At 44.1% G+C, this 24687-nt stretch overlaps 1 protein-coding gene across 1 annotated transcript in view; it reads right to left on the bottom strand.

Annotated features, from left to right (window-relative positions):
* Window positions 1-22386, bottom strand: part of EPHX2 (epoxide hydrolase 2) — a 98713-nt gene extending 76327 nt beyond the window's left edge. Inside the window, exon 1 of the mRNA XM_081904092.1 lies at window positions 22161-22386. Coding sequence (XP_081760218.1) covers window positions 22161-22267 — 107 coding nt within the window. The 5' untranslated portion in view covers window positions 22268-22386. The remainder of the gene's footprint in view (window positions 1-22160) is intronic.
* Window positions 22387-24687: the final 2301 nt, after the last annotated feature.

Genomic DNA, 24687 nt, shown 5'->3' with positions numbered 1-24687 from the left:
CACTGGCTCAAGGGCGATGCTGACAGGTCCCTGCTAATGCCTGCAACCAATTTACCGTATTCTGCAAGGGGCAGCGGCAGAAAACGAAACAGCCAGGGAAAGGAGTTTGCCTCTCACCCGGGGAACCCTTCCTCACAGCTCTATGCTGCCCACAAATAAAGGAAAACAAAGAGGCAGAGATGAGCAAATGAAGGCACAAGTGTTGAGTGGGAAAGGGGGGGGCTGAGATGGCAGAGATATAGAGAAAAACAAAGGGTTGCTTTTCAGCAGCCAAGACGATTTGGAAAGCAGCATTGGGCAAAACCAGAAGCCACCCTGATGCGCAATCACTTCCTCAGATTCAGCAACACTTTTTCTCTTTTCTCCTTTTTTCATTTGTTTTTTCTAGCCACCTGGAAAGTCAGGAAATAAGTAAAATAGTAGTAGTGGTAATAATGATAATTATTATTTTATGTCCTCCTGCATTCTGTTGTTTGCTTCGCCTTCACGTTCCCTTCCCCAGCCTTTCCAGAGAATACTGAAGGGCCTTGTTGAACTGTCCTAGTTCTTTGTGTCTCAGCCCCTCTGCCCTGCACACTGTCATTACTGGCAGCTGTGCAGTCCCACCAATCTGCTTCATGCCTGGGCTTGGTATCTCAGCAAGTAAAAGGTAAAGCGACCCCTGACCATTAGGTCCAGTCGTGGCCAACTCTGGGGTTGCGACGCTCATATCGCTCTACTGGCTGAGGGAGCCGGCATACAGCTTCCGGGTCATGTGGCCAGCATGACTAAGCTGCTTCTGGCAAACCAGAGCAGCACACAGAAACACTGTTTACCTTCCCGCCGGAGCGGTACCTATTTATCTACTTGCACTTTGACGTGCTTTCGAACTGCTAGGTTGGCAGGAGCAGGGACCGAGCAACAGGAGCTCACTCCGTTGCGGGGATTTGAACCGCTGACCTTCTGATCGGCAAGTCCTAGGCTCTGTGGTTTAACCCACATCCCTGTCTCACCAAGTACCATTCTCCAAATGGTGTCTATGTATTAAGTCGCATCCCTTTTTTAAAAAAAAGAAAGCAAAAAAACAAAGGTAAGACACATCATCAACACACAACAAGCAGATCAGCAGAAGTGGGGAACCTGTGGTCCTCCAGATGTCGTGGTCATGTCCCAGCTCCCATCAACCCTCACCGTTGGCCATGCTGACTTCTGGGACTGATAGGAGTTGGTTGTTCAACAGCATCTGGAGGGCCACTGGCACCCCACCCCAATATAGAGCGCAAGAAGACAATGTCAGATAAATCTGAGACCCAAAGCTTTCTCAGATGCCTTGTGTTGGGTACCATCCCATGCAGCCATCCACAGATGCCATACAACCTCAAAGCATTCAGGATGGTCGGCACTTTGTGGATAACTCATGATCTCTATCCAAAAGCCTCTTTTAACTTCCCTCTTCCCCTATATTAAACCAGGAGCAGACACTATATTTACATTTCCAAAACGTATCATTGTGGTCAGCATAAGCCATGCTCAATCCTAAAGGTGTCAAATAACCCTCAGTAGTGATTTTCTTTTAGATTTACAGAGGAAGAACATGCTGATCTTGTAGTAAACATAGCAAATCAAACATTCTAGGACTTGGGAGCCAATCATATTTCCCCTTTCCTAAGGTTATTGCTCTTAATGAAGGGTGCGAGGCTTTGCACATGAACCCAAATCATGCACTCCTGTAGCAGGACAGGAAATTCTGCTGGTGCTTTATTATTATTATTAATAATAATAATAATAATATATTTATACCCCGCCCATCTGGCTGGGTTTCCCCAGCCATTCTGGATGGCTTCCAATAACATATTAAAAACACAATAAAACATCAAACATTAAAAACTGCCCTAAGCAGGGCTGCCTTCAGATGTTTTCGAAAAGTCACATAGTTGCTTATTCCCTTGACATCTGATGGGAGGGCGTTCCACAGCGCGGGCACCACTACCGAGAAGGCCCTCTGCCTGGTTTAAAGCAACAGAGTTCAGTTATCATTCACAGTCACCTACAATTACGATGTTCTGGTCTCCCATAAATACCCCGTTCTTCCTCCTCCCATTCTTGACTGCACATGGCAAGTTCTACCTTGGCCGCAAGTGTAGCCTTCATTTGAAAGAAGTTCCAGAGGCTGTACTTTAACCCGCTTTTGACAGCCAGTGGTGGTATGTAGTTTAAAGGCTGCGGCCTTTGGCTTGGGAAGATCCAAGTTTAAATGAGAGTTCCTCTGAGCCACAAAAATTAGTGAGTAAACTTGGGCTAGTTGCGATCTCCTCTTAACCTACCTCACACGGTTGTCAGGGAGTTGATGTGGAAGAGCCTATGTTCCTTGACAGAAGAGCGAGTAGCAATGTAACAAACAACAAGTGCCTTCTTCATGGCAGCACACAGTTAAACTATGCAAATTGCTGCAGCAGGAGGCAATGATAGCTATTATCCTAAAAGGTAAAGGTAAAGGTACCCCTGACCGTTAGGTCCAGTCGCGGACGACTCTGGGGTTGCGGCGCTCATCTCGCTTTACTGGCTCCCTAAAATATCACTGCTTTGCTCATTTCTGTATATAGGGTGCCTACATTCTGTTATGCGCAAATGGCTTGACCTATTAGGTCCATAAATTACCATATAGCATATAAGGTAAAGGTACCCCTGACCATTAGGTCCAGTCGCGGATGACTCTGGGGTTGCGTGTTCATCTTGCTCTATAGGCCGAGGGAGCCAGTGTTTGTCCGCAGACAGCTTCTGGGTCATGTGGCCAGCATGACTAAGTCACTTCTGGCGAACCAGAGCAGCACACGGAAACGCCGTTTACCTTCCCTCCGGAGTGGTACCTATTTATCTACTTGCACTTTGACGTGCTTTCGAACTGCTAGGTTGGCAGGAGCAGGGACCGAGCAACGGGAGGTCACCCCGTTGCGGGGATTCGAACCTCCAACCTTCTGATCGGCAAGCCCTAGGCTCTGTGGTTTAGACCACAGTACCAGCCGCATCCCAGCTATCATCCTAGATGGCTTTAAAAGAGGATTAGACAAGTTTATGGAGGAAAAGGCTATGAATGGCTGCTAGCTATGCTCAGTCTCCACCCAGTTGGAAGCAGCTTCTGAAACACCAGGTGCTAGAAGCTGAATGAGGGGAAAGGGCTCTTGTGATCAGATCCTTCTTGCTGGTTTCTCACAGGCATCTGGTTGGCCATTGCGAGAAAAGGATGCTGGACGAGACTGGCCAGCAGCCGGGTCCGCAGGCTCTTATTAAGTTCTTATGGAGCTTCAGTATTCAAGGCCAGCACTCAGCTGTGACTCTCTGGTGTGATGTGAACAGACTTGAATTTCTCTTGCCTGTTTTTCCTAACTTCCCATTCTTTCACACTCTTCTCTTTGATTCCTTCTCTGCACTAAATAGATTCCCTTGGCTTCCCTTCTTAGGATCCCTCTTGGGAACTCAAATTTCTGGAGCTCCTCTTTCTATATTTTTATTTGTACCCTGTTCTTCTGCTCATTGAGAACCCAGAGCAGCCGAAAGCTCGGCATTTCTGATAGAGTTACCTGTCAACTTGAGGGACGCTTAAAGCTCATCCGTTTCCGACGGTTCTGGCACAGTTGCTTCCATTAGGAATGACCTTTACTTACATAATGCATATTTATGCTAATTGGCTTCTTTGTTTGGCAGCTCTGCTTTTGTCTCATTTATTTATCATTTCAAATTATAACAGTGCAATCTTGGCCTTCAAAAATCAATGGTAACGAGGACGGGTCAAGGCTCCACGGCAGAACACCTGCTTTGCATGCAGAAGGCTCCAGGCTGAATCAGAATCATAGAATTGCAGTTTCTATCTAGTTCAACCCCCTGCAATGCAGAAATCACCACTGAAGATTCTGTAACAGATAGGCCAACCAGCCTCTGCTTAAAAACCTCCAAGGAAGGAGTCTACCACCTTCCAAGGGAGTCTCTTCTACTGTCACACAGCAATTAATGTCAGAAAGTTCTTCCTAATGTTTAGTCGGAACCGCCTTTCTTATAATTTGAAATCATTGGTTCAGGCCCTCCCCTCTGGAGCAGTAGGAAACAACCTTGCTCCATCTTCCACGTGACAGCCCATCAGATATGTGAAGATGGCAATCCTATCACTTCTCAGTCTCCTCTTCTCCAAGCCAAACATCTTCCACTCCCTCAACCATTCCTCATATGGTTTGGTTTCCAGGCCCTTCATCATCCTGCTCAGCCTCCTCTGTACACCTTCCAACTTGTCAATATCCTTCTTAAACTGCAGTGCCTGGAACTGGGCAGACGACCCCAGGTGGGGTCTGACCAAGGCAGAATACAGTGGTGCCCCGCAAGACGAATGCCTCGCAAGACAGAAAACTCGCTAGACGAAAGGGTTTTCCGTTTTATGAGCTGCTTCGCAAGACGAATTTCCCTATGGGCTTGCTTCGCAAGACGAAAACATCTTGCAAGTTTGTTTCCTTTTCCTTAACACCGTTAATACAGTTGCGACTTGACTTTGAGGAGCAACTCATAGAACGCAGTGTACATAGTAGCCTTTTTTGAGGTTTTTAAAGACTTTGGTGATTTTTGAAGCTTTTCCAAAACTTCTTTTGCAGCCATTTGGTAAGTTAAGCTTTTAAAACTTTTTTTGGGGGGGGTTGGATTTTGGGTTGGGGTGTTTGGAATTCAAGGACTTGATGTTGGGGAGGGGTTTGCAAGAATCTGGAAGCTTGTGTTTTTTTTCCTGCATTTTTATGATTTTCTGTGACCATTGGGGCACTCTGCTGTTTTTTTTTAAAAATTCTGGATTTGAATTTCTGTGTGCTGGGTGGGTGGGGGAACAGTTGGGGAGGAGTTTGCAAGAATCTGGAAGCTTGTAGTTTTTTTCTGCATTTTTATGATTTTCTGTGACCATTGGGCCACTCTGCTGTTTTTTTTAAAAAAATCTGGATTTGAATTTCTGTGTGCTGGGTGGCTGGGGGAACAGTTGGGGAGGGGGTTTCAAGAATCTGGAAGCTTGTGGGTTTTTTTTCTGCATTTTTATGATTTTCTGTGACCATTGGGCCACTCTGCTGTTTTTAAAAAAAAATTCTGGGTTTGAATTTTGAAATGCTCTTTACAGCATGTGTGACTTTAAAGAGCACTTAATAAACTCTTGTTGTACCAAATTTGGCTTTGTTTGGACTTTTTTTGACCATAGGAATGCAGTAATTGATTTTCAATGCATGCCTATGGGATTTCGTGCTTCGCAAGACGAAAAATTCGCAGAACGAATTAATTTCGTCTTGTGAGGCACCACTGTAGGGCACCCAGAAGCCTCAGATTCTCCACCTAGTAATTATATCCAGTTGTGGGTCTTGCTGAAGGTCAACAAGGAAGAATTATTATTATTATTATTATTATTGCTGCCTGCAGGATTACGCCAATGGCCCATCTGGTCTATCGAGTCCAGCATTCTCTGCTCACAATGGCCAACCATAAGCCTGGTGGGAAACCAGCGAGCAGAACATGAGCAAGAGCGCTCTCCCATCTCGTGGTTGGCAGCAACTGGTATCAAGAAGCATCATGGCTAGTAGTCATTGACAGCCCTCTCCTTCATAAATCACTGCTTCCTTAGTATGACTATGTACTGCATGAAGAAGTATATAATTCTATCTCTCCTAAATCATAGAATGGTAGCGTTGGAAGGGACCCAAGGGTCATCTAGTCCAACCCCCTGCAATGCAGGAATCTCAGCTAAAGCATCCAGGTTTCCAGTAACTGGTCACAGCCATCAAGGCTAGAAGCCATCGGTAGCTCTCTCCTCCATGAATCTGCCTCGCTCTCTTTAGGCTGCTAATGCACTAGCAATGACTTGCGTGGTTACGTGCGAAAAGTTAGGCAGGCAAGAGTGATTGCGGTTAGCAACATTAATGGACAAATGGTCTGGGCTGCTTAACCAGTCCCATTTCTCCTGCCTTCCCACACCCCCATGAAATGTCTCTGGGAGAGTTTCAGCTGCAAGGTTCTTCTCTTCCAGCCTCAAGCCTAGGGAGGCAGCCACTTCATCTTTCAAGAATGACTAGTAGCTGCTTCACTCTGCAAGCATTTAATCCACCACCAGCTCACGGGCTGCCAATCAGTTCCCAGCAGAAGTCAACTGGCTTATTGCTCCATCTCATCTTCTTGCAAAAGCTGCCTTGTGCAAACAGGCTGTTGCATTCTATGATTAAACGGGAGTTACACTACTTGCTCAGCAACTGACTGGGCTAAACTCAATGTTATCTCTTACATGAAGATACTGCACTAATAACACATACAGGAGCCTACATCCCTGATCAACTCAAACAACTTTACAAAAAATACCTTCTGAAATGCCGCAATAAAGTACATAGGTGTTGCTTTATGCATTCTGCAACCTGTGGGTTAGACAGGGTGAGTGGTTTCAAAGAAACTGGGGTGCAGTTAGCATGAGAACACTGAGTGATAAAGGTGTTGAAAAATACATGAAGGAAATAAAGTGAGGTCCCTGTGTTGCCTAGGTAAGAGAGATTTAGGCATGCCTTAAAGGTAAAGGTAAAGGGACCCCCGACCATTAGGTCCAGTCGTGGCTGACTCTGGGGTTGCAGCGCTCATCTCGCTTTTTGGCCGAGGGAGCCGGCGTACAGCTTCTGGGTCATGTGGCCAACAGAGCAGCGCACGGAACCAGAGCAGTGCACGGAAATGCCGTTTACCTTCCCGCCGGAGCGGTACCTATTTATCTACTTGCACTTTGACGTGCTTTCAAACTTACATATAATAAGTTTCCTTATTTGCCAATAACATTTTTATTGAAAGCTTTTTTATTTTTTTTTTTTATAAAAATTTTTATTAAGATTTTTTACAGATACATATTTAACAAACAAAATAGGTTTCATAACATCTTTTCATTCTATTGCGGACTCCCTCACGTCTCCCGCTTCCACTCTCATCATTAAAAACGAATTTTTCCAAGCAAATTATCATCTTGTTTATACTCTTAAGTGCAATGTTTAGGTTAAACTCAAATAAAAAATTATAATTTAATGGTAGACAGTTATTTCTGCTCTGGCTTCCTTGTTAGGATTCAACCAAATTACAATACTTTTGTAAATAAATCTTAAATTTCTTCCAGTCTTCTTCAACCCTCTCCTCTCCCAGGTCGCGGATTCTGCCAGTCATCTCAGCCAGTTGCATATAGTCCATCAGCTGCATCTGCCATTCTTCCAGTGTTGGTAGATCTTGAGTTTTCCAACTCTTAGCAATAAGTATCCTTGCCGCCGTTGTAGTGTACATAAAAAATGTTCTATCCTTCTTTAACACGTTCTGGCCGACCATGCCCAGAAGGAAGGCCTCTGGTTTCTTGGTGAAGGTATACTTAAATACCTTTTTTAACTCATTATATATCATTTCCCAAAAGGCCTTCACTTTAGGGCAGGTCCACCAGAGGTGAAAGAATGTTCCTTCATTTTCCTTACATTTCCAACATTTGTTATCAGACGAATGGTATATTTTAGCCAATTTCACTGGGGTCATGTACCATCTATATATCATTTTCATTACATTTTCCTTCAGAGCATTACATGCTGTGAAGTTCAGCCCGGTAGTCCATAACCTTTCCCAGTCCTCAAACATAATGTTGTGCCCAATATCCTGGGCCCACTTTATCATAGCCGATTTAACCAATTCGTCTTGTGTGTTCCATTTCAGCAGCAAGTTATACATTTTTGAAAGTACCTTGGTCTTAGGTTCTAGCAGTTCTGTCTCCAGTTTCGATTTCTCCACCTGGAATCCTAACTTTTTATCAATCTTAAACACTTCCTTAATCTGAGCATAGTGTAACCAGTCTCGCACTTTATCTTTCATTTTCTCTAAACTCTGCAGTTTCCAATTGTCTCCATCCCTTTCTAGTATTTCCCAATATTTTGGCCAATTGGCCTCCATATTGGGTCTTTTTCGGGCCTTGGCCTCCAAAGGTGACAGCCACCTCGGTGTTTTGTTTTCTAATAAGTCTTTGTATCTTGTCCAGACATTAAATATTGCTTTTCTGACAATATGGTTCTTAAAGACCTTGTTGATCTTAACCTTGTCATACCATAAATATGCATGCCATCCAAATGCATTGTTAAAACCTTCCAAATCCAGCACATCCGTGTCCTCCAGAAGTAGCCAGTCTTTTAGCCAGCAGAAAGCTGCGGCTTCATAATACAACTTTAAGTCTGGCAGGGCAAAGCCCCCTCTTTCTTTTGCGTCCGTTAATATCTTAAACTTAATTCTGGGCTTTTTGCCCTGCCAGACAAATTTGGAGATATCTTTCTGCCACTTCCGGAAGCACTCCGTTTTATCTACAATCTGCAATGTCTGAAACAAAAATAACATTTTTGGCAATACATTCATCTTAATAGCAGCTATTCGACCTAACAATGAAAGTTTCAGTTTTGACCAGCTATCCAAGTCTCTCTTAATTTCAGACCAACATTTTTCATAATTATCTTTAAACAGACTCAAATTCTTTGCTGTTATGTTTACCCCTAGGTATTTAACTTTCTTAACCACAGTTAACTCTGTCTCTCTCTGAAACCGTTCCGACTCAATATCTGTCAAGTTTTTTCCCAACACCTTGGTTTTTTGCTTATTTAGTTTAAATCCCGCCACCCGACCAAAATCCTGGATTAGTTGTAGTACTCTTTTCGTACTAGATTCTGGCTCCTGTAATGTCAGAACTAAGTCATCTGCAAACGCTTTAAGTTTGTATTGTTTCGCTCCGACCTGTATCCCTTCCACCAACCTGTCCCCTCTAATCGTGTTCAAGAGCACCTCCAGGACCGAGATAAATAGTAACGGGGAAATCGGACAGCCTTGTCGTGTTCCTTTTTCAATTTTAAACTCTTCTGTAACCACATTGTTAACTATCAGTTTAGCCTTTTGTTCTGAATATATTGCATCAATCCCATTCTCAAACCCCCGGCCCACTCCCATTTCTTTTAGATTCCCTTTCATAAACTTCCAGGATATGTTATCAAAGGCCTTCTCCGCGTCTATAAAAATTAAAACAGCTTTAGTATTTATGTCTGTTTGTAAAAGCTCCAATATATCTATAATGTTCCTTGTATTGGCAGACATATGTCTACCTGGGAGAAAGCCTGCCTGGTCTTTATGGATTACTTTGTTTAAAACCCTCTTGAATCTACTTGCCAAAACGTCTGCGAATATTTTGTAATCCACATTTAAAAGGGAGATGGGACGGTAGTTCTTAAGCTGTGTCTTTTCAGTTTCCGATTTTGGTATCAATGTGATGAAAGCTTCTTTCCACGATTCTGGCGCCTTCTTCCCCTCTAAAATTTCATTGCTGACCTCCATCAGTGGTTGTATCAAATAGTCTTTCAATGTCTTATAATACTTGGAGGTCAGCCCATCTGGTCCTGGTGATTTGCCCTGTTTCATATTTTGGATGGCCTGCTCAATCTCTTGTCGTGTTATTTTGCCATTCAGAATTGATCTATTTTCTTCTGACAACTTTGCCAGTCCATTTGTCTTTAGAAATTGTTTAATCGCTGCTTCATCTTGTGGCCCTTGAGTGTATAATTTTTTGAAATATCTCTGGAAACACTTTCTAATCTCTCCGGGGTTCTGGATACATCTTCCTTCAATCTCTAAGTTTGTCACTGTGTTTAACTTTTGTCTCCTCTTCAACTGCCAAGCTAGCAGTTTTCCACATTTATTAGCCGACTCAAAAGTTTTTTGTTTCATTAGTTTGATTTTCCATTCTATTTCCTGATTTATCAGTTTACAATACTGTGCTTGGTAAAGTTTGATTTCTCTCAGAATCGGCTGGGACTTCGGATTAAGTCTTAACTTCTTCTCCAACTCCTTGATTTTTTCCAAAATTTTATCTTTCCTTTCGTTTTGTTTCCTTTTCTTTACTGTGTTCTGTTGTATCAGGAACCCCCTCATCACGGCCTTACTTGCGTCCCAGATAGTTCTTTTTTCCACTGTGGTGTTCATATTGATCTCAAAATAATCCTTTAGGGCTTTTTGGGCCTTCTTAGTGATCTCCTGATCTCTAAACAGGCCATCATTCATCTTCCATCTGAAGGAACCGGTTGGAATCAATGTCATGTCCATTCTCAGTGCGTTATGGTCGGAGCATGTCTTTGGGCAGATTTCCACCTTTCTGATCTTAGGTGCCAGACCTCTAGTTATCCATATCTGGTCGATTCTTGTCCAAGTCAGTTGGGCTTCAGAGAAAAATGTTCCTTCCCTTCCCAAGGGGTTTCTCACTCTCCAAATGTCAATCCAGTCCATATTGTCTGTCATTTCAAAGAAGGTCTTTGGTAGTCTCCCATCTTTAGAAATTTTTTGGCTCTGTGACTTATCCATATTGGTTGATACAACTCCATTCATATCTCCCATCATAATGATGTTGTTGTAGTCCAGATAGTCCAGCATGGTCTCCTGCAACTTCTTATAGAATTCCGATTTTCCTTCATTTGGAGCATAAATTCCTAATATCAGTATTTTTTCCCCTTGATGTTGTATTTCTATCGCCAAAATTCTTCCATGCTCATCTTTAAACAGAAATTTAGGTGAAAGGCTCTCTTTTGCATAAATTACCACACCTCTCTTTTTAACTGTATCCGAAGATATAAATTCCTGACCAAGTCTTTTATTTATTAACACTTTTCTGTGGAGCCTGGTCACATGTGTTTCCTGTAAGCAAATAATGTCCAAATGTTCCTTTTTTAAAATGTGAAAGATTTTTCTCCTTTTTCCTGGAATGTTACAGCCATTTATGTTCCAGCTCAAAAGTTGCAGAGACATCCTGAATATATCTGGTTATTCTTGCTGTGGGGGTACCTTATTGTCAGATTTTTGGGGGTCCGAGGGTGCAGGAACCCCCGGAGGTTCAGGCCCTGGGGGTAATCCAAGTCCCTTATGAAGATCTTCTCCGTGTGCCACCAAAAACTTGTCTCTATCCTCCGGCGTTCTAATTTTAATCTTCCTCCCTCTGAAAGTAAACGACAAACCTTGGGGAAACTCCCACCTGAAGATGATTGAGTTGCTCCTTAGCAGTTTTACTAATTCCGAGTAGTCTGCTCGAAGATCCAACAGCTGTTTAGGAATATCCTTATAAATTTCAATTCTTTTGTCCAAAATATCCAGTGACTTTCCGTAGTGCAGGCCTAGAATCTTGTCCCTTTCCTCCTTTGATCTCAATATTATCAAACAGTCTCTGGGCTTCTCCTTCTTTATAAGTCTTCCAAGCCTAAAAGCAGATAGTATTTTAAAGTCTTTTTCTTCTAAGTTCCAAAACTTGGAAAATTCCTTGGTAAGGAACTCAGTTAAGTTACCTTCTTCCACTTCTGGAATTGAGCGTATCCTTAAATTAGCCTCCCTGTTCCGAAGTTCTGTCATGGAAAAGTAGATCTGGTGTTCTCCTACTTGTTTGCTGAGTGGTCTTACTTCTTTTTCAAGCTGTCCCAATCTTTGGCTAGTGTCTTCCGCCAATTTCCGATTTTCACCTACAGCCTCCTTCAATTCTCCAATAGATTGAACATTCTGTGCAACTTGTCCAGTTAGTCTATTTAAACTTTCTGTGTTTAAGTCAATTTTAGCTGATTGCTGGTCAGCCTTTCTGTCCAGAGCCTCCAATTTTTCAAAAATTTTCTCCAAAATAGTGCCACTTGCTCCTGAGGCCATATCTTCCAGTTGTAATTCCTCAGTTTCTCCCTCCCCTGATTGTAGCAGGGAGGCCGCTTCTGCCTCAGGAGGCAAAGTAGTAGGCAAAGCAGGCACAGATGATCTACGCTGTGAGACTGTCGGTAAAGTTAACGTTGTTTGTCTGGTTCTTCCCCTTTTTCTTGTTCCACTCATTCCAAAGTTATCTAAAAGCCAAGGTCAAACTGAATTGTTCCCATGAGAAAGTAAGAGCCCAGATGGTAACACTCAAACAGGAGGCCGGGAAAGAGAAAGTAAAACAAAGTCACTGCTGTAAATCCAAAAATCCTCTAGGTGGAGCTTAGAATGTCTTTGGGGAGGAAGTCCAATCCAATTAAAGTTAGTAAGTCTGAATTGATCTCCAAAGATCTTCACAAAGATAAGTTTTAGCAGAGTTAAAACTTAAAGCCAAACATTGTTTCCAAAAGTGCTTAGACCACAAGTGTTTCAAAGTAACAAATTCAAACTCAGTATGTTCCAAAGTTCAGATTCAAAGTATCCAAAGCTTGCAGGCTGACTGCTCAGTTACTCAGGCAGCTCCAGTACCTGGGTTTCTTACTTTTATTTGTAATCCAATAGATCAACAGAAGACAGGTACCCTTGTCTCAATGAAGGTCCAAAAAACAGCCACTTAAAGTCTTTAAATCAGCCAGAAATAACAGTTTAAATAGATGCCAGATCAGTCAATGCAAAAAATTACTCTTTGTCTCCACTCCTCCTGCTCTTTACTTTCAAGTTCAGTGTCAGCGGAAGACGGACTTCCTGTTTTTCGTCACTCCGCTTTCAGCCAAATTCACAATTTTTAGAGGCTTTAGAAGTATAGTGTCCAAATTACTCACGGGTTGTTGCTTTCCAAAGTTAGCAGTTTCAAGAAGAAAGGTCAGCGCTCACCGGCAACAGCGACGCGGCTTCGCTCCGTTGATCGCGCAACGACCCACAGCGCCGCTACCCCCTCCGCGGTCCGGAGCCCCTTACGGGGTCCCTTCGTCGTTTTAGGGGCTGCTTTTGGCGCCCGCCGGGTCTCAGGACCACAGGCTTCTGCTGCCTGTGGTTTTTCTGGATGGGTCCCCGCTTCGCCGTAGCGGGCGACCCGTTTCAACGGAGCTACCCTCTCCCGTTCAGGAGCTGGCAGCCATTGCCGTTCGCGCCGCCTCCGGAAGTCCCATTAAACACTAAAACTCAAACTCATTTATACAAAAATACAAAACCCAGTTATATAGGGAAAAGAAAAGAGTTTCCTCTGTTCCTGTCTAGAACTGGGGCTGCTGTTCCTGCTGCTGTTTGCATTGATTGATTTATTCTAGCGACACTTTTTTTAAAGCACAAAATGCCTTTTAACTGTTCTGTGATTGAAATGTGTATTAAGTTCAGTTTCAGCGCAAGTAACCTTAAGGTGCATTTGCTGGAAATGGTGGGATGAAATGATTGTAGTTTCTGACAAAGATCAATAAAATATCCCTCTAAAGAGAATGACAAAATTGACAAAACCAAATGGCATGGGGTTTGTTTGTTTTAATAAACAGATATTTATGGTGTTTTCTGGGCACAATTAAAATCACAAAATAAAAGAAGAGGGTGCAGTGAAATGCTGTCTCGCCCTTCTCCCTCCCCCAGTGGAAACACGTGCTCAGGTGCTTTCTTTTTTCATGTCCAAATGCCTTATAAAATTAGCCTCTCTGTGGTGTATCTGAAGTCTAAAGTCAAAGATAAGAGACGGTTATAAAAAAATGCTTTCTGTCCCTTCTGAGGACAGCAGCAGCAGATGAGAGAGATGTAGATCCTGTGCATGCTTATCTGTGAGTAGACATCACCGAACACAGCGGTCTGAACTTATTCCCAAACAGGCATGGAAGACACCAACCAACTTTTGCAAACAGGGCCTGAAGGTGACATAGCATTAAGTAACCCCCATATTGACTTGGAGAGATCTTCCCCCAAATCTAGTAGAAACAAAAGGTAAGGTAAAGGATCCCTGTATGGTTAAGTCCAGTCCAAGGCGACTATGGCGTTGCAGCACTCATCTCGCTTTAGGCCGAGGGAGACGGTGTTTCCGGGTCGTGTGGCCAGCAGGACTAAACCGCTTCTGTCGCAATGGGACATTGTGACAGAAGCCACAGTGGTACCTATTTATCTACTTGCACTGGCGTGCTTTTGAACTGCTAGGTTGGCAGAAGCTGGGACAGAGCAACAGGAGCTCACCACCGTCGGGGGGATTTGAATCACCGAGCTTCCAATCAGCAAGCCCAAGAGGCTCAGGGGTTTAGACCACAGCGCCACCTGTTCCGAGCAAAGCCAAGCTCAATACAATATCTCTCAAAACAATACCAAGTACCTACAAGTAGTGAGTTGGTGGTCACTGCTGCCTTCTGGGGGAGCAAGTTCCATAGTTTAACTATGTGCTTCGTGAAAAAATCCTCTATCTGCCCTGAATCTTGCAACCTTCACTATTCAGCTGCACCACCTTCTATTCCAAGCCCATCAACAGATGGTGTAATTGCCTGAACCCCGTTTATCATTTGCTGGTGCTCTGACATGGCTGCACACACATCACTGGCAACCCAATGCTGGATGGAATCATGACTGCTACCCTGAGCTCCTTGGATAAAAAGGTGGGCTATATAAAGGCACAGATCGTGAAGCTGAGGCTCCAAGACTTTGGCCACCTCATGAGAAGAGAAGACTCCCTGGAAAAGACCCTGGTGTTGGGAAAGATGGAGGGCACAAGGAGAAGGGGACGACAGAGGACGAGATGGTGGGACAGTGTTCTCGAAGCTACAAACATGAGTTTGACCAAACTGTGGGAGGCAGTGGAAGACAGGAGTGCCTGGCATGCTCTGGTCCACGGGGTCACGAAGAGGCGGACACCACTAAGCGACTAAACAACAATATACATGCAAAAAATGAATAAATCACAGCCTCTTGTGCCAACAAATTCCATTGTTTAGCTTTGTGCCGTATGAAAAGGTACTTTCTTTTGCCTGTCCAGAATTGTCCAGCTTTCAGCTTCAACATGTGGTCCAGAGTTTTTGTTATTAAAGGGCAGGGGGAAGTAACTCCTCTATCCACTTTCTCCACATCATGAATAATTCTATACAGTTCTGTCTTGCATCTTCTTACTCCCCTTTGCTCTCAACTAAGAAGCCCCAAACGTTGCAACCTCTCCCATATCCACTTAGCTGGGACGGTTCCAGTCTTGGAACCTGCTCAAAGAACAGCAACGGAAGTCTGAGCACGGAAGAGAGAAGCATTCATAATTTACTGAGAATGGGAAGAGAGCGGAAGAGAAGGTCAGGTCAGGTCAGTTAAAGGGCCCTTGGGCGGTTAAGTCCAGTCAAAGGTGACTATGGGGTTGCAGCACTCATCTCGCTTTTAAGGCCAAGGGAGCCGGTGTTTGTCCACAGACAGCTTTCCAAGTCATGTGGCCAGCAGGACTAAACCACTTCTGGCGCAATGGGACACTGTGATAGAAGCCAGAGCGCATGGAAACGCCATTTACCGTCCCTATTTATCTACTCACACTGTATGTTTTCGAACTGCTAGGCTGACAGAAACGTGGGCAGAGCATCGGCAAGCCCAAGAGGCTCGTGGTTTAGACCACAGCACCACCCGTTCCCTAGAAGGTAAAGTAGGATGCCCTGAGCACCAGTTGCAGGGAATCAATCACAAGTGGGGATGGCAGCTGCACTCAGATCTCTACTGCGGACTCCCCAAAGGCATCTGGGAGAAAAGGATGCTGGACTCATGAGCCTTTGGACCCAACCCAGCAGGCTGGCTCTTCTAAAATGACGGCAGGAGGAATCAAGGACTGCTCACAAGCAGTGCTAATACCCAAAGGGCTGTCATATGAAAGATGGACCAAGCTTGTTTACTGCTGCTCCAAAGGGCAGGGCCAGAATCAATGGATTCACAAAATGTTCAACAGTGGAACAGACTCCCTCAGAAGGTGGTGGTGGTTTATAGCAGAGGTTGGATGGCCATCTGTCATGAATTCTTTAGTTGTGATTGATTAAGGTTTTGGGATATACTACATGTGCAGATTAGGGCTTGGGTGATGCTGTGGTCTAAACCACAGAGCCTAGGGCTTGCCAATCAGAATGCCGGTGGTTTGAATCCCCCACAACGGGGTGAGCTCCTGTTGCTTGGTCCCACCTCCTGCCACCCTAGCAGTTCGAAAGTACAAAGTGCAAGTAGATAAATAGGTACCGCTCCGGCAGGAAGGTAAACGGCGTTTCCATGCGCTGCTCTGGTTTGCTAGAAGTGGCTTAATCATGCTGGCCACATGACCTGGAAGCTGTACGCCGGCTCCCTCGGCCAATAAAGTGAGATGAGCGCCGCAACCCCAGAGTTATCCATGACTGGACCTAACGGTCAGGGGTCCCTTTACCTTTTACAAGTGCAGATTAGCTCTCTCTGAGACACTTAGCCTGTGTCTGGGATGTGTACCCTTTCCCTCTACAGCAGTGATGGCCAAACTTGGCCCTCCAGCTGTTTTGGGATTACAACTCCCATCATCCCTAGCCAACAGGACCAGTGGTCAGGGATGATGGGAACTGTAGTCCCAAAACAGCTGGAGGGTCAAGTTTGGCCATCACTGCTCTACAGGAAGAGACTCCTAGAACTTAGAAACCAGAGGCCTTTCTTCTGGGCATAGTTGACCAATCGGTGTTAAAGAAGGATAGAACTTTTTTATGTATGCCACAACAGCAGCAAGAATACTTATCGCAAAATACTGGAAGACACAAGATTTACCCACTTTGGAAGAATGGCAGATGAAGGTGATGGACTACATGGAATTGGCGGAAATGACCGGCAGGATCCGAGATCAGGGAGAAGAGTCAGTGGAAGAAGATTGGAAGAAATTTAAAGACTATTTACAGAAACATTGCAAAATTAATGAATTTTAGAAAAATGTTGGATTGGAACTAAGTGGTTTCTAGCTGTAATGGGTTAAAAGAGTATGAAAAAATGGGTTTATACAAGTAAAAATTTAAGATTGTAATAATTTAAAAATAAGATTTGGGTAGCGTAAAGAGGGAAAGAAATTGTTGAATTAATAATTTGATTTGGAATACAAAAAAGGGAGGTATGAGGAGGTCCGAGAAACAAGTAAATGAAAAATAATGTGATGGAAAGATTGATTGTTTTTAACAATTTTTATTTTGTATTTTTTCTTTTTTCCTTTTCTTTATTTTTTGTAATGTAAAAACCTTAATAAAAATTTTATATATATAAAAAAGAGACTCCTAGAACTTAATGCCCCTCCCTGCCAAACACAAACAGGCACCCAATTCTCAGGGAACAGAAAACATCTTACAGTCATACCTCGTGTTGCATTAGGTTCATGTTGCGTCTTTCCGGCTTGCGAAAGCTACAAACCTGGAAGTGTATACTTCTGGGTTTAGCCGTGTGTGTGTGCAGAAATGTTCTGTGCGCTTTGCGCGGAAGCGTTCCGCGAACTTCACGCATGCACAGAAGTGCTCTATCACACCACGTGCGTGCACAGAAACAACGCTCTAGTTACGGACTTTCCGGGGTGCAAACGGCACCCTGGAACGGATCGAGTCAGTAACTAGAGGTACCACTGTAAAAGGAAGGTGAGGTTAAAAAAACAACAACAACTTACACACAGGGACACCTTTCCTGCCAGCTAAACAAGCTTGCATTCTACGTGCATGGAATACTTTTGCATAGAGGGCCCATTCCATCATGGGAGCCCCTGCTGCCAATACGAAGCCCTGGCACAAGTTGAAAGGCTGCCCGGGTACTGTCCTTCAACTCAGGATATTGCACAGTGATTAAGGGAGTGAGCTATAAATGAGGAAGCCTCAAGCTCAAGTGCAACTTCTACCAGGAGCTTGCTAAATAGCTTCTGGAAGCCCACTCTTAAGAAGAATCAGAACGTGACTGAAGAGCTTGGCTGCTGGATCAAGCCAAAGGCCCATCTAAATCCATCATCCCATTCTCACAATGGCTAATCCAGCAATAGGAGCACTCTCCCCATTTCTGTTCCCTGAAAACTACTATATTCCAAGACCAGAGGCAAAGATTTGTTCTTTTGATAAGAGCTGGGCAAAGCCTGTGCTAGCTGGATTACAAGCAACCCGGTTTTCTTGGCAGAGGTCAGTATCTACCTAGGGATGTTGCAAAACATCAAAAATAAATGTGCAATCAAGACTCTCCTCACATATCCTCACCAGGGTTACTACACCTTGTGGGTGTAAATTCCACAGTTGAATTGCAATTATTACAAAGTTAATAGCATCCTACCATACTGGTTTGTTGCAATGGTTATGCATGAGGATCACAGTGAAGTGCAAATATATATGTGTATAGGCATGCTTCTTCTCCTGTTTACCAGCTGCCTCAATTTCCATCACGCCAAATTTTAGCTTGCAGGGCTCCTTGGTGCAGACACCTGCCCTTTCTTGCAAGGCACCATGCACATTTGACAGCAACAGGAAACCAAGCCTTTGGTGTCATCGGCCCAGTCCTGTGGAGTGCTCTGCCACTACAGATTCAGCAGGTGCCTTTTGTGCCAAGTTTTAAGCACCTGCTGAAAACTTTTCTATTGTGCCAGGCCTGTGCAGGCAATTAAGACGACATCTTTGTACAATGGTCAACTCATAACTTTTCAATGGGTTTTACTGTACACTGTCTATGGTTTTTTTGCTGCAAACTACTTCCGTTTTTTGTTTAATGACATAGTGGCATCTTACTTTATTTGGTACATGTTGTTTATTTTAAAGTCAGGTTCTGCCCGGACACTGAGATCCAGCACCAGCCAAGTTGCAGGGAAAAAGGCAGAGGGCCTTCTTGGTAGTGGCACCTGCCCTGTGGAACCCTCCTATCAGATGTCAAATAGATAAACAACTATCTGACACTTTGAGGACATCTGAAGGCAGCCCTGTTTAGGGAAGTTTTTAATGACTGATGTTTTAATGTATTTTCAGTCTTTGTTTTCTGCCTGTAAGACAGAGTTGTTCTGCCTGGCCTTGGTTTTTTTTTAATAAATATTTATTAAGAATTTTTTCAATAGATATTAAAAAACAAACAAAATAACACATACTTTTACAAAAACATATTTTCTTCACTTCTTTGGACTTCCTCACATCTCTCGTTTCTGCGTCCCAAATTTCTCAAGCTTTACCCAGCAAGTTGTTACCTTGTATCAACTCTTATATTAAAGTTTCCCAATTTTATATCCCTAATTTCAGATAATTTTACCCAAACCTTAAAAATTTAAACTTTAACTTCATGTTTATCCAAAATTTATCTTATCCAATTTTTCCATTTATCTTCATATTCCCTTTAACTAGTTTAATGGAGCCATATTATTATTAATCTTACATCTTTCTTAACATTCATACAATTTACAATACTTTTGTAAGTAATCCTTAAATTTTTTCCAGTCCTCCTCTATGGCCTCTTCTCCCAGGTCTCGGATTCTGCCAGTCATTTCTGCCAGTTCCATATAGTCTATCAGTTGCATCTGCCATTCTTCCAGTGTGGGCAAATCTTGAGTTTTCCAATGCTTAGCGACGAGTATCCTTGCTGCTGTAGTTGCATACATGAAAAATATTCGGTCCTTCTTTAACAGCCTCTGGCTGACAATACCCAGAAGAAAGGCCTCTGGTTTCTTAGGGAAGGTATACTTAAATACCTTTTTCAGCTCATTATATATCATTTCCCAGAAAGCCTTGACCCTAGGGCAAGTCCACCAGAGGTGAAAGAACGTTCCTTCAGCTTCTTTACACTTCCAACATTTATTGTCAGACAAATGGTATATTTTTGCAAGCTTGACTGGGGTCATGTACCACCTATATATCATTTTCATAACATTTTCTTTCAAGGCATTACATGCCGTAAATTTCAACCCAGTGGTCCATAACCTTTCCCAGCCAGCAAACATAATATTGTACCCAATGTGCCCATTTTATCATAGCTGATTTGACCGTTTCATCTTGTGTATTCCATTTAAGCAGCAAATTATACATTCTTGAAAGTACCTTAGTTTTAGGTTCTAACAATTCCGTTTCTAACTTTGACTTTTTCACCTGGAATCCTATCTTTTTGTCCAACTTAAAAACTTCTTTAATCTGAGCATAGTGTAGCCAATCTCGCACTTTGTCTTTTATTTTCTCCATACTCTGCAACCTCCATGTTCTGCCTGGCCTTTGGCTTGGAGCCAATTTGATTCCCTCCCTCTCTTTCTTCTTTTCCTTCTCCTCCTGCGATGAGGTTACATTTAATATTTTAATGTTTCAATATTTTAATGTTGTCTTTTAATTTTGTTTTTAAGTTGTAATCATTCAACTTGTTTTTATTATTGCTTGTAAGCTGCTCTGAGCCCGGCCTTGGCTGGGGAGGGCGGGGTATAAATAAAAATTATTATTATTGTTTGTTGGATGCTGCCCAGCATGGCTGGGGAAATCCAGCCAAATGGGTGGGGTATAAATAATAATTATTAATTATTACTATGACTTATTTTCATTGGATCAGGTTGTTAAAAGATGTGCAATCTTTGCTGTTTCAACCTCTTGTGAACTTGTCTTGAAAGATTGTATAAAAATGTAAAGAGAAATGAGAAAATGAATGGAAAATAAATATCTAAATAAATAACAAAATTAGCAATACAGTACCTAACAATTAATAACCTCAAAGCAATAGGACCTCATCTCCCTCCCCTGTACACAAACAATTCCAGTAAACACCTCAGGGTGCAAACATATCTCAAGAGTCCTAAATGTGGGGCGTTCACCACAGAGCCCTGATCTTCCATCTTCCAACACCAATGCTCAGGACACTGCCTACATGACAACAGACTTGAAACACCTCTAAGCATGTGCAGAGAGCAGCAACTGCCCTGCCAGCTGCTGGGGGGCACATAAGCCTAGGGCTTTAATATGTTTAATGAACTGATTTCTCTCAATTTACTCTCAGGGATGCCCAATACATTCAGCAGAACCTCTATCTATCTATCTATTAAAATTGATTGATTGATTGATTGATATACTACTCCCCTGAAGATCACAGGGCAGTTTACAACCAAACAAACATGTGGTAAAGGATTAAGAAACAGGTCGCCCAATGTACATTTGGGTTCAAAGCAGGTCCTTGGTCCAAAAAAGGCCACAGGTACCATTTCTGCAAAGCAGCAGAAGCAGTTGTTCATTGTGTAGCAATGAACAACTAAGCATGTGCAGAGCGCAACAGCTCCCCCAGGCCACCACCAACCCCAAAGGCAACCGCGAGGCAGCACCACCCGGCCCCTCTGTTCCAGGGTTATATTATTTAGCTAAGAATTATTTAGTTATAAAGAATTTGTCATTTGCTATTATATGATTACGTGGAATTATATAATAATTAATATTACAGTATCCCACTATAATTGCAAGGGACGCGGGTGGCGCTGTGGGTTAAAGCCTCAGCGCCTAGGGCTTGCCGATCGAAAGGTCGGCGGTTCGAATCCCCGCAGCGGGGTGCGCTCCCGCTGCTCGGTCCCAGCGCCTGCCAACCTAGCAGTTCGAAAGCACCTCCGGGTGCAAGTAGATAAATAGGGACCGCTTACCAGCGGGAAGGTAAACGGCGTTTCCATGTGCAGCTCTGGCTCGCCAGAGCAGCGATGTCACGCTGGCCACGTGACCCGGAAGTGTCTCCGGACAGCGCTGGCCCCTGGCCTATAGAGTGAGATGGGCGCACAACCCCAGAGTCTGGCAAGACTGGCCCGTACGGGCAGGGGTACCTTTACCTTTATCCCACTATAATTAGCTAAGTATATGTGGTTATATACAGTAGGGGGAAACCCAGCCAGAGGAGCAGTGTATAAATAATAATAATAATAATAATAATAAATTAAATTTATTTAAAAATAAATAGTCATTATTAACTATTTAATTTCGAACTGCTTTCGAACTGCTAGGTTGGCAGGCGCTGGGACCGAGCAGCGGGAGCGCACCCCGCCGCAGGGATTCGAACCGCCGACCTTTCGATCGGCAAGTCCTAGGCGCTGAGGCTTTAACCCACAGCGCCACCCACGTCCCAATTATTTAATTTAATTTAGTTTAATTAATAATAAATTATTATTAACTATTTTTATTACATAAACATTAATTATTGTTCATTCATTGAGTACACACGATTCTGTAATTAATTATCATTTAATTATCAATTAAAGAACAGCGATCATAATTATCACGAATATCCAACGAGTGGATCTCTCTCTCTTTCTGACTCCCGAGACATTCAGCGCAGCAGCCTCTCTCTCACTCGCGCGCGGCCGGGCGCGACCAACAAACACACAAACGCACGAGAGACGCGGCGGCGGCGGCGGGGTTGTTTTTTGCGGTTGGCGTCGCCCCCCGAGCCAAGAGACGCAGTCGGGCGGGCGGGTTTGCCTCCGCCCCCTTCGCCGCCGCCGCGTCCTCCTCCCCTCGCGGCCGGCTACCCACCCGGGCAGGCCCAGCGACGGCTCCAGCTGCCGGAAGACTCCCGGGAGGCCGCTGTCGAAGAGGACGCCGCCCAGGTCGAAGAGCACCGCCCGCCGCTTGGCCGCCATCGCCTCCCGAGCCAGAGACGCTTCTGAGGGGAAAGAGTCTCTGAGGAGACTCTGAGGAGAAGGCGAGGCCACGCCCACCCGCCGAGGGAAGCCACGCCCACGCTCCAGGCGGGCCACGCCCCCTCCTCCAAGAAGTCGGCCGGGGACAAGTGGGCCACGCCTACTCCCACCTGCGCGGGAAAAGCCACGCCCCTCATGTCGAGCCACGCCCCCCGCTGCCCTCCTCCTCCTCCTCCAATCCGGCAGGGGATGGGCAGGTCCTAGCGCCGCAAGTTTCACCCACGATGGGTGAAGATATTTGAAATATTTCTAAGTGGTATACTGTACACAGTGCTTTTTTCTATATAAATTGGCTCATCTCATTTTGGCTCCATAAAATCACCATTTTCTAGTTCAGATCGGGGGAAATGAATACAGTAAATGGGCAAAAGCATAAAGATTCACAAAATGTTTAGAGCTGTGTGTACCCCCAGAAAAAGCACTGGGTATATGAAGCAGACAGCATATATAAAAATGTTACATTCCTGTAGAGTTAATAACATACATGTTATTCCACACAGGGCAGGTTTTGCTGGTGGTGGTGGTGGTGGTGGTGGTGGTGGTGAACTGCTAACTACAGTGGTACCTCGGGTTACATACGCTTCAGGTTACATACGCTTCAGGTTACAGACTCCGCTAACCCAAAAAGAGTGCTTCAGGTTAAGAACTTTGCTTCAGTTTAAGAACAGAAATTGGGCTCCGGCAGCACGGCGGCAGCAGGAGGCCCCATTAGCTAAAGTGGTGCTTCAGGTTAAGAACAGTTTCAGGTTAAGAACGGACCTCCGGAACGAATTAAGTAATTAACCCGAGGTACCACTGTATTCTGTTTTTGGCAACAAGTTTTGCATTATATTTATATGGAAACAGATGCAGATTATCCATTGTGCTATTTTAACAATGTAGCACAGACTGAAAACAATCAAGATTCCCTCCAGACATATGACAGAAAGCTACAGAACGGAGTTTTTTTTTGTTGCGCTCTTCTGACACCAACAATGTTGATAATAATTATTCACACGGCACAGGTGAACTGTGGAACTCACTCCCACAGGAGGCAGGGATGGCCAACTTGGGTGGCTTTAAAAGAGTATTGGACACATTCATAGATGAAGAGAGGACGCCTGCTTCTGGGGAGAAAAGCAGTGACAAACCTAGACAGCATCTTAAAAAGCAGAGACATCACCTTGCCAACAAAGGTCCGTATAGTTAAAGCTATGGTTTTCCCAGTAGTGATGGATGGAAGTGAGAGCTGGACCATAAAGAAGGCTGATCACTGAAGAATGGATGCTTTTGAATTCTGGTGCTGGAGGAGACTCTTGAGAGTCCCATGGACTGCAAGAAGATCAAACCTCTCCATTCTGAAGGAAATCAGCCCTGAGTGCTCACTGGAAGGACAGATCCTGAAGCTGAGGCTCCAAGACTTTGGCCACCTCATGAGAAGAGAAGACTCCCTGGAAAAGACCCTGATGTTGGGAAAGATGGAGGGCACAAGGAGAAGGGGACAACGGAGGATGAGATGGTGGGACAGTGTTCTCAAAGCTACCAGCATGAGTTTGACCAAACTGTGGGAGGCAGTGGAAGACAGGAGTGCCTGGTGTGCTCTGGTCCAGGGGGTCACAAAGAGTCGGACACAACTAAACGACTAAACAACAATAACAGCTAGCCCTATAACTATGCTCTACCTCCCTGGTTGGAGGCAGTAAATTACTCTGAATACCACTTCCTGGAGACCACAGGAGGGAAGGGTGCTGCCATCTTCAAATCTCTCATGGGCTTTGACGTGAAAGACGGGGCAAGCTTGTTTTCTCATGCTCTGGAGGATAGGACTCGAACCAACATCTGAATAACTTTATAGCAGTAAGAGTTGTTCGACAGTGGAACAGGCTCCCTAAGGAAGTTGTGGACTCTCCTTCCTTGGAGGTTTTTAAGCATCTGTCATGGATGCTTTAGTTGAGATTCCTGAATTTCAGGGGGTTGGACTGGATGACGCTTGGGGTCCCTTCTGTTACGGAAATTATGGGGGGGGGCACATCTTTAAAGTTGTTAAATGTTCCAAATATTATTCATAAATGTATCCTTTCGACTTGACAGCTCAAGGAAGTTACCTAGCTTTAAAAATCATATAAAATTAACTCCTTTGCCACTTTCCTTCATTCTACTGCCAATTTGCTTCATTGGCCAAGGACTTGGAAACCACTCGGTCCCCACCATAATCCCTCAAGCAGGAGGTCAGGTACTCACAGGAAGGTACTCATAGGTGTCAATCGCTGGGCAAAGGGGCTCCTCCGGACTCGCCCTGGTGGCAGACTATGCAAACCAAAGTTCTATTGTCCCTTTGTAGTAGGTACTTAGAATGTACTTCCCAATACATATCATGTATC

Source organism: Podarcis melisellensis, assembly GCF_964234715.1.
Source record: "Podarcis melisellensis genome assembly, chromosome: 3".
Classification (NCBI taxonomy): Eukaryota; Metazoa; Chordata; class Lepidosauria; order Squamata; family Lacertidae; genus Podarcis; species Podarcis melisellensis.
Note: the sequence above shows the minus strand (reverse complement) of the source record. Positions and strands in the feature narration are given on the sequence as shown.